The 17,074-nt window shown below is 46.8% G+C and overlaps 1 protein-coding gene across 1 annotated transcript in view; it reads left to right on the top strand.

Annotated features, from left to right (window-relative positions):
- The window catches only part of TATDN1 (TatD DNase domain containing 1), a 463,190-nt gene that overhangs the window by 424,587 nt on the left and 21,529 nt on the right, over positions 1-17,074 (top strand). The window contains exon 11 of the mRNA XM_069621594.1: positions 7,275-7,401. Within this exon, the coding sequence (XP_069477695.1) occupies positions 7,275-7,401 (127 nt within the window). The remainder of the gene's footprint in view (positions 1-7,274; positions 7,402-17,074) is intronic.

The following is a 17,074-nucleotide window of genomic DNA, read 5'->3' as shown; positions in this document are numbered from 1 at the left end:
TTGTACTCATGTTGGAGTTGGAATTTGTTAAGGATGAGACAATAATCATGTGTTTACTTGAATACATGCTGAAACCATGAGTTTTGGTTTAATAAGTAAATCTTGATCTTAATCCAGTTGGTATTATGAATTAAATGTATCGTATGAAATTTTGTAATTTATGGAATTTAAGATATTGGGCCTCATTACAGGTCGGGCGGTCCGGAATTAACAGTGGCGGTAAACCCGCCGCCACTGTTAATTCTGGACCGCCCGATCCTGAGTCCTGCAGGCGGGAGGTGATCTTCCCTCTAGGTCTGACCTGGTGGGTTAAACACCTCCCGCCTGCAGGCAGACGTGGAAACACCGGCACCATCACAAGATGGTGCCGGTGTTTCCACTTCCCCATTCCCATTGAGTCCTATGGGGCTCAGTGGGAATGGAGATTTACACCATTCCGTCTCCGGGATTCCCAGGACACCAGGGTCGTAATGCCCTGGGATTTCCGGGAGTCCGGCGGTAACCAGGCGGTTTTACCGCCACACTCGTTATTGTCCTTACTGTGTTATGTGTATCTTTGTTTTTTTACTATTGACTGTATAGTTGTATAAGTTCTGTGAACTACAAATAAATACATTAATAAACAAAAATAAAGACTTTTAGAATACCTCATAACACCCTCCTCCCCACATTCCCATTATCAGCGTGTTCGGACAGCATCGAATAATTGTACATTACATAGTCTCGGGGGTGGTGAAACATGAATCAATCGAAATCAACAACGATTGTCTGACTTCACATAGATTTAGATTCGGATTGGCTCCCTCATCTGGGCAGTGAGCCATGGTAGACTACATGCCCTCTCCCCACTGGCTTGGCACCAACACCCTCCATTCTAGTTGTCAGCAGGCCCCATTCCTCCAAGTAGGACCCCAAGTGATCTTTAACAATGGCAGTTAGCTTCTCCATCACCATAATATTACACAGATTCTGTTCCCACTCCCGATTTTGTGGGGCCCTTCGCTGCCCTCTACTTTTGCACTATAGCCAGTGTTCCGCCCTCATCATGGCCTTGCATACCCTCGGCAACCTGTATTCTTCCCGAACCATGGCCAGGATTCCCTACATCTGGAGAGGGTCCATGCTCAGCTGCAAGTCTGAGTATTCCTTAATCCAGCGAAGAAGTTCCTGCCAGTAGATGCGTATTTTAGGAGCGGGAACCCACCTGGCCACAGCGCCTGGGACAAATGGGAGAGGCCCCCGGAAAAATACGTGAGACCTTCAATTGGTCCCTGTGCCACCTTTGTAGCATCTTAAAATTGTGTTCGAGATTAAGATGTTTCCATGAAACGTGATCCAAAAACTCTTAGCCCAGTCCTTGTCTGTAATCTCCTTTCCTGCAAGCTCTACCCAAAACCTTTTGAATGTGTATCTTCCAACCTTGGGGTGAAGACCAAGAATTTGTATATGCTCAAAAGGGAACCTTTGCAGGCAGCAGAGCCATCCAACCATCTCTCAAACACTGTGAGATCCCTGGAGACCTGGGAAAGCCACTTCGAATCAGTAAATATACCTTTTAACCTTAGGTACTCCAATATCGTGATCCTGTCCTGCCCCAGGCCCTCCTGTACCTCCCCGAGGCTCCTAAAGCTGCCCTGCTCAAACAATTGGCCCACTCTCTGAAGTCCCCCTTCAGACCATTGTTGTGCAAACATCATCCCTTGCCTCGCCAGATTGAATGGGAGACCCCTAACCGACGCCAGACGAGAGGGCCAGGACCAAAAAGCTCTATTAGCTCCACTATCTCTCCAAAGGTTCCACAGAGTTCCCAATGTGGGGTGTTCCCTCGCCGCACCCGGAATTCACTCAAAGGGGGCCCAATATTAATCCCTCACCTTCAGCGGATGGACTACTAAGTCTTCCCGGTAGGTCCAATAAGTTTCGAGATCTTCCCTCGAGTGCCAAGGCAAAACCCTTAACTGAGCAGCCTTTTAATATAAGTAGGGGTCTGGAAAGCCAAAGCCTCCCTGGTCATGCAGGAGCCTGATGGTGGCCCATTTCACTCTCGGCCTTTTGTTGTGCCATACAAATTTTGAGAGCGCACCTTTCAAGTCACAGAAGAAAGCCGCTGGGCGCCTCATTGGAAGGGTGGAAAACAGATAGAGCAAGCTGGGGAGGATGTTCATTTTTACGGAAGTCATGCATCTGTAACAGGAAATGGTGAGGGGCGCCCACCTTCTAAGGTCCTCTTTGACCTTTGCCAGAATTGGGTCAAAATTGACCTTGCCTAGCCCTGTAAGCTCTCTCAGCAAGATCACCCCTAAATACTTTGTTTGCATCTGTTCGATCCTCATCCCTAAGTATCGAGCGTGGACGGTCAGGCCAGAGCCCTTTGGGCCTATGAGCATAATGCTGGATTTGTCTACATTTATTTTCAGGCCTGAAAGGCGACCGTAGCTCTCGATTTGCTCCAAGAACCTGGGGAGAGAGGAGCCCTCCTGCGTGAAATATCCCAGAATGTCATCCGCAAAGAGGGATAGTTTGAACTCTACCTCACCGCTCCATATCAGATGGAAGGAGTAAGACAGGATGTTATTGACCCGTACTTGTGCAGTGGGCATCACATACAGGGCTTCTACCCATCTAAAGAAAAAAACGGACCCAGGCCCATCCTCCCCAACACCATCTTCATAAAAGGCCACTCCACCCTGTCAAAGGCCTTTTCCAAGTCAATAGAGATTAGGCAGGCATTTTTCCCTTAGGTGGGAACCTGGTGCATCGGGTTGATGGACTTTCAGATGTTGTCTGCACCTTGTCTCCGCCGTGTGAAGCCCACCTGATCCCCATGAACCAGGGATGGTAGCTGGGTTTCCAGTCTGGAGCCCAAGATTTTGGCTATGATTTTTACGTCATTATTTAGCTGTGAGACCGGGCAGTAAGAGGCACATCTCATTGGGTCCCTGCCCTCTTTGTGTATTATGACTATCGTGGCCTCCAGCATTGAGCTTGTTGAACACTCTGGCCAAGTATGGGGCTAGTATGGATCTGAACCTTGTAAAACAGAACAGAGAACCCATCGCTCCCAGGCGCGGTCCCTGGCTTCATCCCCTTAATTGTCCACACAATCTCCTCCTCAGAGATGGGTGGCCCCAGCCATTCAGACTCTCCCCTCGGTATGCCTGAAGAGGCTGGGGGTCCAGGAATGCGGCTATCTGTTCATCCTTCCCAGTAATTTCAGATGAATAGAGAGATTTTTTTGTAGAAATAGGCACATTCCTTCCCTGTTCCCACTGGAGTGTGCACTTCCTTGTCCCCCTATACCCTGATGACCCATATTGCCTTTCTTTTCCTTTCCTCCCGTAGCTTCCAAGCCAGGATTTTTCCCACCTTTTGCCTCTCACTCATGGTATTTCTTCTTTAGGTATAGGAGCTGCTTTTCTGTGTCCTGAAGTAGAATGGCCTTGAGTTTCGCCCTAAAAATCTGTAAGTTAGCCGCCCTACACGGCATAAGGTAGGCACCTTCAAACCCCCCGGCTGTAGTTCCCTGATCTTCCCCCTTAGCTCATCTTCATTTGTTGTGTTTTCTTTTTTTCTGGGATCCTTTCCTGATGAGGACCATCCGCAACGTGGCCTTTAAGCCTTCCCAGATAGTCTGCACCCCCACCTTTCCATTGTCATTAAAGGAAAGGTAATCCATGATTTCCGATAATATCGTCTGGGAGAGATCTCTATAGAAGTCATTGCAGAGCCACCCTCCCGAGAGCCTCTGACTAATGTCATTCCCCACCACCACTTTGACCATATCATGGTCCGACCATGGGACCGTTATGGCGCAGGAGTCTCTAACCTGGGCCTACACCTCAGTATCCACTGGTATAAAATCGATCCAAGAGAAGGAGTTTTGGACCGCAGAGAAGAAGGTAAAGCGTCTATCGCCCACCCTCCATCCACTAAGGTGTCTGTAAGGCCCATTTCCTGGTTAATTTTCCTAAACCTTCTGGAGGTCACTTTGCCCTGGTTGGCGCCCCTCCCATCACCCATCCCTCTTGCGATCTCTGACCGAGTCTAAGACCATGTTAAAGTCACGACTATCAGCCCTGCAACACTTGCCACCACCAATGCCATAACCCACACACGTTCATTTGCCCCACTGCACCCCATTTGGGTTCCTCATTCTTTAAGGCCCCTTCATTGCACAACTAGGAAAACAGAGAAAGAGCCCAACTGGACCCGAGCATGGGGAAATTGGCATCAGATACTTTATGGAATCAAGGACGGCCACCCAACATGGAGGAAAGGCAGCCCAAGTTCTGTGCAGGCTGCAGTCTAGTTTCCTGGGTGTGGCTGCTATATAAGCCACACCCAGGCTTGATTCCACGCTTCGCGTTACTCTGTCTACTGGCAGCAGCACGCTCACCGTGGTCCTGTGACACCTTCTGAGTCCGTTGTTACCCTGAGGTTTGGCTTCTTTCCAGCACTTCCCGAGGCTTCAACTTACCTGTCATCCCGTTCTTCGACGTCAGCCTGGCCGCTTTAATCTCCATTCCATCATCGGACGCGGCTCTGTACAACACACCGCGTCGACCTGGCCGCTTCGTTCTGCATTCCATCGTCGGACGCGGCTCTGCACAACATGCCGCGTCCCAGGATCTTCACCCGCTCCGCTCTGCAACGCATCGGCAACTCAGTCCTCGACTCGGAGGCTCCTCACAGACCGTCAGCTGTTACGGCCGCTCACAGCCACGTTCCAAGGAGCAGCTAACCCGAACCCTGCAAAACAAGGGAAAAGAATAGTAAGTTTATAAGGACTACAGACAATAAATCCTAAGAATTTCATGGAAGGGTGCAAGGCAAGAGGCAAGACAAACGCCCCCCAGGTGCACACTTAGCACAGAGGAACCTAACGTGCATGCAGTGTATTAAAAGGACATAACCCTACAAGGGAAGCCGACCAACAGAGACTTCATCTGACAGCTGGCAAGCAAGTCAAGTAGTACAACAAGACAATCTCCGTGGCGCAGCATTATCCAAGCCACAGCGGGTCTGGGCTGGATCCATCAGTGAAGAAAACTGGTGGGAATTACCTAAAATGCCCCTGCTGAGAGGAAAGCAGGATGGAGAGCTAATCATCTAAGAGCATAAGGTGAGCAAACGCATATACAGAAGGTGGTGGTTACGGAGGCTAAGGGACAAGGGTGGGGGTTCAACTTCCATCAGGCCCATTTCACATACCTCCTCTCGTCTTTCCTTGTTTCCAGAGCCAAGGAGAGCGTGACAGTTAAATTCCCCCCCACCACCAATCCGCCCTCCACAAAGAGTCTCCTTTGTTTTTAACACCCTCCCTAAATTCCACCTATCCCACATTGGGGGCATAGAGCGAACACACAGTCATCCTTTCGCCATGCAGGGATCCCTTAATGAATAGGAACCGCCCCCCGGGTCCCTCTGTATCCCATCCACCACCAGTCCCAGCTGGGCCGAGATTACAATCACCAATCCTCCCTTTTTCTCCTCGCTCGAGGCCACGAATACGTCTCCTCCCCATCCCGGCCCCAGACGTGGTTCCCTCCCCCTCTGCCCGTGTGTCTCTTGCACCACCAAGAGATCTAGCCTGGTCCTTCAGAATTCCTGCATGGCCAGTTACCTTTTAGCAGGAGAATTAAGCCCTCTTACATTAATGGAGCCAATCACCAGGTCACTACTAATTCCCCCCCCCCCGAGATCATGACACCATTCCCAATATTCACCTTGACATCAACCCTCCCTGAGACACACTGAACCATGCTGCTGAACACGTTGAGCCCAGTGAAGGGCTGTTCCCCCAAACTCTAAAGGAATAACCCAACTTGCCCTCTCCCTCTGTAGTGGCCAGCCCCCTCCCAACTTCCCCCACCCCACCCCCCGGTATCCGATCCTGGCACATTTCCCACCGCCTTCCAGGATAGGATTACCAAAAAGGTTCTGAGTCAACAGGACTCACATCAAAAACACCTCACTCTTCTTGAGCCCCCCTCACAAGAAACCTCAAAACGACTTCTCCTTCAACCCCCGCTCTCTGCTGAGATACTCGCCCCCCACCCCCACCCACCTCATGTTACCAGGTCAAGGGCCTGAAGGGCCTCTCAGTTGGGTATTTAGCTTATTGGATTTGCAAGCCCCTGCCATCTTGCGTCTATTTCTGGCACCTGCGGGCTGAGCCAGTGGTCCAGCGGTCCAGCCATGAGTCTCCCATGAGTTCTTCAGACACTCGACTTATGTTGCCCTCCATTGCCAGCTGGTAATTCTGGCTGTCATATTCAAAGTTCAGGGAGAAAGGAAACCCCCATAGGTATCGCACCCCCTTGTCTGTCAGCCACTTGGTAAGCACCCCCACCTCCCTTCCTCTCTTTATTATGTGACTGTATTCGGCTTTACAATTGGTTAATTACATAAAATGAAATTACATAAATTACATAAAATGGTTCATTACTTAAAATGAAATGTTTATGTTAACTGTAACCTTGTTCTCATATTGTGCTGTACTTTGTATTACGACCATCGAGATTTCAATAAATATATATGTTGCAATAAAAAAAAGAAGTAGGTTGTGACGCAGGATGGTGGAGGTTTGTTTTGACAGACATTCTGACTGACCCTTTAGTATTAGTTATGAGGAAGGGAAATCCCTCTGAGAAGATGGAGATAGTGAGGGCCTTTATATGCACAAATAAAAGTCTATAACCAGCACCATGCTGCCTTTGTGTCGGCTTTCATCTTGGACACCATTACAACAGACAATGGTATTTTAAATATTAAAACCCCCAAACATGACTTCTTGGATGCAGCAAAGCCTGCTAGTATGGAAGGGATTTTCTCTGATTTGAGCCCACTTGTGCAAATTGTAAATCACACCCAGCTATTGGCGATACTGCTTCACAAAAAGTATATCCGTAACCTGAAAGAAATACAGCTGTGGTCCTTTTCAGGTTGTTGTAGACAAAAAAGGATCTGACTATCAGTATATTTACTATCAGTTATGTTAGTGATCATTGAAGGGGTCTCCTGCCTTTAGCCACTATGATATAAAGTGATGCCACCAGGTTCTTTTCTAGTAACTTGGAGGATTTTCTTTTTGTGTTATAGTGGAGTGTATTTATCAAAGTAGTAGTATGCTAAGCCACCCACATAAAGGTAGTAAGTTGATTGTCCAGGGAGCAAAATATCTGTTAATTTAACTCAATACATGAATCTGCTCTCCTTAGAGTAATTTCAGACTTTTTAATTTGAACAATGACTTTTATTTTTCTTTGTGATAGATGCTCCCTGGTGTGGTATAAAAAATACTCATGCTGGATCCAAATATGTGAAGACCACCTTCCCCACCAAAAAGAAATGGGAATCTGGGCACTGTTTGAAGGATAGGAATGAGCCTTGCCACATTATGTGAGTATTATTGTTTCTTTTTGCATTGTTTTCCTATATTTTTCCAGCCTGGTTCTGGAAGCCTGAAAACAGCCACCAGAGGGTGTTGCAGCAGCTCCAGTCTAGTAGTGTCACTAGTGCCGGTAGTAACATCTGCAATGCTGCTGTTACTTTTTGCTGTGTGTCACAGTTGTCTTATTATTTCCACCACTCAATACGCCCGCATTTAAAGCACTGTACACAATGAAAGAGCCATATATTGGTAATTGATGTACACCGGGCTGTATGTAGTACCTGGGTTATGACCATGACACAGACACCAATTTGGTATGCTAGACTATGTTCCTCAAGACTGTAGTGCCCCTAGTCACTTTAACCCAAAGCGGTCCCATCATCAGAGGAACGAATGCACATTTTGCACATAAAGCAAGTTTATTGTATAACCATCGGGGGAGCAGCTAGATATCTATTGAGCCAAACTAACCCAAATCTCACTGAATCAGATAGGTTCACACATTATATACAATTTTGCAACAGTTAAAACACTCCTATGTATTTTATTACAGTCCACCCCCATGTGTAGTTTGACAAAACCTCTTCAAAGAAATCCATCTTTCTCCAATTCCTACATTGTCATTGGTAGCTGTTATCATAACTACCATCTTCAGCTCATGTGTAAAAGACACCGCCTTTTACGATTTGTCTGTGGTAGATCATGACCTCAAATGTCATAGCCAAAACGGCTAAACATTTGTGTGCAAACTTAATTCATTACTAGTAACAACTGGCCTGAGCCCTTTAACCGTAACCCTAATTTCATATGGTTCGCATAGATACTTCAAGCGATATGAAGAAGGCTGAGTAAACCCGTTCTCTTTGAACCAGCAATGGCTATCTCATCCGCCCCTGCTTTACTGGCTCCATTGAAACATTCTAATTTGTACGACTGCCACTTCACACACATGGCCTCTAGTTCCACCCTAAGAAAACAATTGAGTGTGGGACACCATGGCTCCGGTCCCCACTCCACCACATAGTTAGTGCAGGCCAAAGCAAAAGACTGGGTCCCTCTGCAAGACTTTAATGCACTCGGGAGAGTAAATCTGTTCCCTGCGGAACTACTAAGCCACAAACCTTTGTCCTGTTCGACGGCTGGCCTTTTGGATTACTCATTATTTCTTCATCAACCCCCAAGCCTGCAAAACCAGAATTCCCCAGTCTCTTAAAATTCCTCAAGCAAATTGCTACCTGCAAGGTCTGAATGAATTCATAAAAAGTCCACTACATTTAGATTTATATAAACTCCTTTTGTGTGTTTCACAGTGTGCATGTCTAATAAATATTATTTATCCTTTACCACGGGTTTTCAGAACAGGCCCCTTCTTCCCAATGCGCATTAAAAACCTCCTTGTCTCTCCGTTTCTATATACTTCGTAGCACCCCCATGTGCGAATCACATTAATGTTTCATTTGGCAGTTTCGGCATTTCATCAATCTACACGTGTGCAAATCTAATGTCTATCAACTTTAAACAAAAAGTAACACCAAAGTAACATCCCATCTATAGTTAACTACACTGGATACATATGAAATTGGAACATTGTGCTCAGTTTGTGCACCCCGAGTCACAAATATGGCGCTCGAAACATAAACACCTCTTGTTCATGAGGTCCTTTCCTGGCCACCCCAACAAGACCTTTCTGAAGTTTGTCATGAAGGTCTTCACCCTGCGGAACACACCCAGTTGTGGCAGCCAGCCCAGACCACCCACCAATGGCATAAGACAATCGCACTGCGCTGAAAAGCCATGGCTAAGTCCCTGCGACTGTGGAGCCAGAATAAGGATAAAGGAAAGAAGCAAAGAAGGCCGTGGCAGTTCAGAAACCAAGTTATTCTTGTCAAGGTGCCATTCTTCATTTGGATCAAGTATGGAACAACATTTAACGCTTGCAGCGTGCCACAGAAAATAAAAGCACTTTCTCCTTCTATCTGATCAGTTATGAACAAATGGCACCATCATGCCATTCATCTAGACTTATCCTTGGCCTCAAGCCCAGGGACTGTATCACTCCAACCCTGAAATCTCTTCATTGGCTCCCGGTGGCTGCAAGGATCAAGTTCAAGACCCTCTGCATCATCCACATGGTTTTCTGGGGCTGTGGCCTGCACTACATCCAATTGTCTCTTCCGAAATACTATCCTTCTAGAGCCCTTTGCTCCGCTATCTCCAAAACTCTGAGGGTCAGACGCTTCTCCAGGCAGAGAGTGGGGGGTAGATCTCTCTCCTCTGCAGGTGCCTCCCTCTGGAATGACCTCCCTGCCCCTCTCAGACTCAAGCCGGATCACCTGAAGTTCCGGAAGCAGCTCAAGACACTCTTCTCCTCTGCCTTCTCTCTCTCTCTCTCCCTCCCTTACTAACTTACCTGTGTGCTGTGCTGACTGGTTGCTTGGTTCCCTCAGATTCTCACTGGGTACCAGGCTCCTCCACGACCAGACTTCCTTTGCACAGCCTCCTGGCCTACTGCGCACTTAGGGGCTGTAACTTCAACCCCTACAGCCCCCCTGCCCCATTGTACTTACGAGCCGTGATGCCCTGGCTTCACTTACTCAGAGCCATGCTGCCCTGGTCACACTTGCCCCTATCCTCTCCTTTGCACTTCCCCCTGCTCTTCTCGTTGTCACACTTGCACAATCCGAATTCCACAGGACCTTTTAGGATTGTTTGTCTTGTCCTCCCTCCCTCCCTTGTCTTGTGGTGCCTAGAAACACTTGTGTAGAGGCGCATTATAAATGCCATATTATATCATGGCGGTTTTAATGGTTTATTTCGACAGTATGATAAATTTAATGTATGTGTGGAAGAACATATTCTTTTTATTTTTTATTCTGCTTGATGAAGTGCTAAGCCAGAAATATGTTGTAGTTGGCATGGATATACAAGTGCTTCCACATTCACGTTAGTGTTTTGAACAGCATTATGGGCTTTGTAGTTCCAATAGATATTTATTTATTTATTTATTTATTTATTTATTTTGCATTTGTAGAGCGCGCTACAGCCCACGGGCATAGAGGCGCTGTCAAGGATACTTAAGAAGGCTTGCTTGAGGGTTACAATAAGCGGCCCAAAAAGTATATAACGTTGGCTTTGGTTGGTACATTTACATAACAGTATTATACAGTGTATCATTCAATGCAGAAGCATATGACAGGGATCATATAAAGGGAAGCCCCCTAGACAAAAAGCCTAGTTTTTAGTGCCTTGCGGAAGGCAGCATGGGATTCAATTGATCTGATCTCATTTGGTAGGTTATTCCAGAGAGAGGCTGCCATAGTTGGGAAGCTCGAGCCCCAGCACGCACCCTACGCATGTGAGGAGTCAGGATGCGACTGGCATAGGCGGCTCTCGAGGGTCTGGACGCTGTTTGTTTGTGAATCCTTTGTTCAAGATAGGGAGGAGCGAGTCCATGAAGACATTTATGAGTTAGGGCAAGGGTTTTGAAGATAACCCTTTCTTTGATGGGTAGCCAGTGTGCCTCTCTCCTGACCATTCTGGCCTGAAGTTGCTGGTTTAAGATTTTTCCTTTGATCGTTAAATAAAGCATGCATAAAAAAGTCAAGCAGTCACTTTGACTTAAAGTAAACGTGTCCATTGATCATGGATTCTTGTATATTTTTTCACGTTTTTGGGATACAGCACCACAACCTCCGTACGCCTACTTCATGGTCCAGGCTTAGCATTCCTGTCAAGGAACCTACATCAGTCCTTGAGACACTGTGTGGGAAAGTACTGTTTCTCTCCACAACCTTCCTTCTGGGATAGTTGGGGATTTTGAGACAAACCAAGATGGTAGACCCAACATCAACCTCCTCCAAATTCTTTTTTGTGCATATGTCTTGCAACAACCAACTTTCACCACCAAACAAATCCACCAAATTCATTGTTGAACACCAGTGACGCTGGTAAAAGGTGTATACAAGTGTATATGTGCTCTGCTTGAATTGAGGCTTAACACAGCACTCCGTACATTGTTTTACCCCTGTTGAACCTGGCTTATTGAAATTAGCCATTGTTGGTATAAACCAAGCATCAGATTGGTTTGAACAAATACTTGACACTGAATCTGATTCACAGGGGTATGAGAGACATTGGTGCTTTTAAACAATGCAACTACTTTTAAAGGGTTCCATGTGATCGTGTTTTTTAGGAAAACAAAATCACAATTAAATCAGTCATCTTTTTCTGAATATTGTTTTTTATTTAATATGTTGCTTTTGCAATCATTTCTTTTGAATAGCCACTTCTGTATTTGATGCCATTTAGAATTGTAATCCTTTAATTTCGGTCTTCTGCTAGGATTTCCCTTTTTGTTTTCAGAGCAGGGATTTTTGATAATTTAAGTTTTTTGTTGTTTCCTGTCAGGAGAGGCAAGACCTGAAAGACACTCCTTAGGTCAGTGGATGGAGCTTGCATTCATGGGCAGCAGCCAGAAGGTACTTCCAAGCCACCTAGAGCTCTAACAGAACCTTCAAAGCAGTTGCAAGACAGAAGAGTTGCTCAAAATGCATTTCTCGTTATTAACCCAAGGTGCCATGTAGAATTTTTCAACCTACATAACAGCGACCACAAGAAACTTTCCATAGACCATCATTTCTCATGTCTCATGAACACCAACTATGACAAAGATGTTGGTTTCCAGATATTGGCTGGTCATACACAATGGTCATAATATTAGCAGTGCAAAGACTTCAGAAGGTAATGCTTCTTAGTGTGAAAATCACACAGGCTCCATACTGTTCTGGATTGTGGACTTCACAAAGCCACCTCCTCCTTTAAACTACCCCACTTCTTCACTGAATGAGAATTCTACAACTGGCGGCGCTATAGCACAGCAACGGGATGCAGACGTGATATCTCTGTCAGATATCGTTGAAAAAATATATCTTACCCCTCCAGTCCACCCGCTCAGAAGGGGCACAAGTTGCTGGAGAAGCTCCAGCACCTGTTTGAGTGTCTGCAGGGCCCTGGTGAGGACACAGTGTATTGCATTACCCTGGGAGCTGCAGGTCGCTGAGGAGCAGCACATCCGCTGCAGATGTGGATGCCTAGTAGGGTGGCGACCTGCTCGGTGATGCTGAGGACTATGATGGCACAGGCGATCGGCCACTGTGGAGCCCGAAGCAAACCTGCTGTCTGAAGACGGCCCTCTCTTCGCTACCCCTCTTTTGCCCCGGGCGGCACTGTGGTGACTGATTTCGGACACTGCATTGGGCGGGGTTTACTACAATGGACGGACCAAAGAGGGCCCGCCTGTGGGAATGGCCAACAGATTCTTGAGTGTGGGGGTCTTGTATCTTCTGCCTTAACTGTGACACTGGCCCCCTCCTGGTGTTAGGCAGAAACCTGTGCAGTTCCCTCTGGGACCACTGCAAAAGAATTAAGACTACAGGTGTTTGGCAGTAAACCCACTTGGTAGCAGTCTGTACCACACAGATTCACTTGGTAGCAGTGGCTGAGCAGTCAGACTTCCCTCAAGAAGAGTTAGGCAGTATACAGAGTATTCACAATAGGTCAAAAGAACACAGTAGAACAAGCAAACACTGACCAGAGCTTGGTGTAAAAGAGATATAATTATTTATTTAAAAGCACATCTAATAAACCACACTGGAACTAATATCAAGCAGTTCAAATACACGATCATTAAAAGATATACACTCCTTTCAACGATTAGTTAGACAAGTCTTAAGTAAAGCAACACTTATTTTCAGACAGCGGTGAGCGCTTAACGAAGATGGCACTCTAATCAATCGGTTTAAAAGGGAGAGAAAGGCAGAGCAAAGATAGAAACAGATCCCAACACTTTCGGAAGAACACAGTAGGCGAAGAAGGCAGGTTAGAACCGTAAAGTCAAAGTTAACAAGGCCGGACACACTTTTAAGAGGCTCTGGTCGAAATGTGTCCGAGGTCACACGGTTCAAAGTGCCCAAAAGTCTCGCAATCAGTTCAGAAAGAGTTGGACCAAAAGAAAGGGACCAGTTAGATGGTCAAGGCGGCCAGCCCAGTCCAGAAGGTTAAGGGATTATTATTACCTTGTAGCAATCTTTAGAAAGGGAGGCCTGGCTTAAAGTGGTGAGAATACTCCAGCGGGGCAGTTGTTCCTGGCAGCGGATGCAAGTCGGTGCTTCGTCCGGGGGGAAGGGAGGATCTCGTCGGGGAGGAAGACAGGAGTCTGTTGCACTGCCAGGGAAGAAACCAGCCGCGGAGTTCTCAGTTAAAAGGAGCGGTCCTTTTATTCGCGGTCCAGTGGTAAGTGGCTATCCGGTTGCCGGGGTGCTTGGCACGGGCAATTCGACCGCAAGACGTCCTGGGTTGCGAGAAAAAGAAGGTAAACTGGTTGTGCCCACCAGTCAGGGGAAGAAGACTCTCCAGCCGGGAGATATTCTGTGTCGTTAGGAAGTGGTGAGTCGGTTCCGCAGGGCTCCACCGGTGGGGTTGTCGTAGCAGGTCGGCTCAGCTTCTCCCTCGTTGGATTTTCAGGTTCTGTGGCGAATTCTGAAGTTCCTGTCCCAAAAGCCCTGCTTTTATGCAGCACACCCCACTCAGCCTAGCTGTCAATCAAACATGCAAAGTGGTGAGCCGGCCGGCTCACCACATGGGCCAATCACACAAGAGTGCGACTTGAGTTACCAAGGTAACTCAGTCTAGGGTGCCTAAACCCCCTGCCACACCCCCTGTGGTACCCAGACAGAGTGGCACCACTTTCGGAGGCTTCTGTGGAGAAGCCCGCCAAAAAGTGGAACAAAGGGCTCGACTTGGGTTGGGGTCCCAGAAGAGAACACAAACGCCATTTTAGAATCGAGTTCTGGCAAAAAATACCAACCGCCGAATTAATATTAAATAAATAAACCAGCGGTATGTTCGAGGCTATGAGAATTAAATCATTAAAGTTGGTAGCCTCGAAAAATGGGAAAATCCCATAGAGTTATATTCGCGGTCGAATATAAAAAGTAGTATCCACTGCCACCAGCCAAAACTCGATCAGGGGGGACGGAGACGAGCCCCCTCGAATAACAGACCCCGGGGCAATCGAATTGCCCCGACCAGTACATCCACAATAAGATGGTTTGTACTGGTTTCTGTTCATAATTTGAGACTAGTAAAGCCAATGGTGACTTTACATGCCCTGGGAGACAGTAGTCAGTCCCAGGGTATGGAGTCTATGGTGGGGTGTCACTATGACACCCCTGTGTCACTGCACTGAGGGTGCTGTGTAACACACATAGTAAAAACACATGAGACCCTATGGAGTAAAAGACCCCATAGCCCATAAAACACATTAACAGTCAAAGGAACCCCACAAATCATGTCCAAGAGTGTGAGGAAAAGAGACTCACTCTTGGCAAGAGAAAAAAACAAACTCCAGAAATCCAGCAAAGCTGCTGGGGGACTCACTAGGTTAGGAAATTCAGCCTAAACAGAGAATTCTCCCTAACACTCGTCCCCCCCACCCCCAGACTAAGGGACTGGAGGATTTAATCCACTCCTGGATGAATCTCATACCTCTAGTCGATGACATACATCCTAGAGAGACCATCAGCATTTTGGTGGTGACTCCCTGACCTGTGCTCAATGGTGAAATCAAACCCTTGCAGGCAGATTGACCATCTCAATAGTTTTGGGTTTTCCCCTTTCATTTGCATTAACCATCTCAAGGGTTGGTGGTCAGTCTGAATGACAAAAGTAGAACCATACAAGTATGGCCTAAACTTCTTCAGAGCCCACACAATAGCAAAACACTCTCGTTCAATGGTTGCCCACCTTGTTTCAGTATCCTTCAGTTTTCTACTGATGAAGCAAATGGGGTGCTCCCTACCTTTCCCATCCAGTTGACTGAGGACTGCACCTATTCCTACATTTGAAGCATCTGTTTGCACAATGAAAGTTTGGTGGTAGTCAGGAGCTCTGAGTACTGGGGCTTGGCAAAGAGCCTTTTTCAGGGTTTCAAAGGCCTGATTGCATTCCTCATTCCACCTAATCTTTTTAGGGAATTTAGGAGAGGAGATGACATTCAGTGGAGAAGCTATGGACCTATAGTTCTCTAGGAAATTCCTGTAGTATCCAGTGAGGCCTAAGAAGGCTCTCACCTGGGTCTGAGTTGTAGGTGTTGTCCAATTTTGCACAGATTCAATCTTACTGGGCAAAGGCCTGATTTCTCCACCTCCTACCTCATGTCCAAGGTAGACCACTTTACTCTGTCCAATCTGGCATTTCCTTGCCTTTATGGTCAGATTGGCCTTTCCAAGAGCCTGCAAAACATATCTCAGGTGGTCCACATGTTCTTCCCAGGAATTGCTGAACACTGCTATGTCATCCAAGTATGCCATGCAGAAGTCCTCCATCCTATTCAGAACCTGGTTTACCATCCTTTGAAATGTAGCAGGTGCATTTTTCAATCCAAAACGCATAACCTTAAACTGGTATAAGCCAACTGGGGTAGAAAATGCAGTTTTCTCCTTGGCATGGTCTGTCAGGGCTATTTGCCAATAGCCTGACGTCAAGTCAAATGTGCTGAGGAACTTGGCTGCACCAAGTCTATCCACCAACTCATCCGTCCTTGGCAAAGGGTGGGCATCAGTCTTAGTGACTGCATTAAGAGCTCTGTAATCCACACAGAATCTAAGTTCTTTAGATCCTGCCTTTGGTACTAACACAACTGGGCTAGACCATGGACTAGTAGAGGGCTCTATTACCCAGAGATCAAGCATCTTGCTGACCTCACCTTTGATGTGGGTTCTTACATTTTCTGACATTCTATATCCTCTGCTTTTGACTGGCAGACAGTCACCAGTGAGTATGTCATGCTGTCCCCAAGGGGTCAAGCCTGGTGAAAGTGAGAACAGGGAGGCAAACTGATTTAACATAGATTTGCACTCTTCCTGTTGCTCAGGTGTCAGATTTGAAGAGAGATTTACTCCTTCAATCTTTTCGTCTAAAGGTAAGCCTCTGAGGAGATCAGGAAGAGCTTCACTCTCTTCTTCTTCCTCTGATGATGCTAGAAGCAAAGCTCCTACATCAGGTCTGGAGACCTACGCTTTTAGTCTGTTGGTGTGGAAGACTGTTGGAGCCTCCTTGGGATTGCCCAAGTCCACCAGATAGTTGACCTCTCCAAGTTTACCCACAACCTTGAAGGGTTCCATTCATTTGTCTTGCAAGGCCCTCTGCCTTGTTGGAATCATAATGAGAACTAGCTGGTCCTGAGTAAACTCAACCATGTTAGCCTTTTGGTCATGCCCGTGCTTGACCAATGCTTGTCCAGCTTTCAAGTTATCACTTGCTTCTGCCATCATTTGCGACATTCTCCTTCGGAGACCTATCACATAGTCAATCACTCTGACTGGCTTGGGGGAAGGAGCACTCTCCAACCCCTCCTTGATCAGGGCCAATGGACCTCTGACCGGATGACCATAAAGAAGTTCAAAGGGAGAATAACCTACTCCCTCCTGAGGGACTTCTCTATAAGCAAAGCGAAGGCATGGCAGTAGAAGGTCCCACTTTCTTTTAAGGGGGTCCTCTAAAGCACCTATCATGCTCTTCATGGTTCTGTTGAACCTTTCAACCAGCCCATTTGTCTGAGGGTGGTATGCGGTTGAGAACTTGTAAGTAACTCTGCAGGTTTTCCACATGGCTTTCATGTAG

This window comes from Ambystoma mexicanum, chromosome 5q (assembly GCF_040938575.1).
Source record: "Ambystoma mexicanum isolate Mex_15411 chromosome 5q, UKY_AmexF1_1, whole genome shotgun sequence".
Classification (NCBI taxonomy): Eukaryota; Metazoa; Chordata; class Amphibia; order Caudata; family Ambystomatidae; genus Ambystoma; species Ambystoma mexicanum.
Note: the sequence above shows the minus strand (reverse complement) of the source record. Positions and strands in the feature narration are given on the sequence as shown.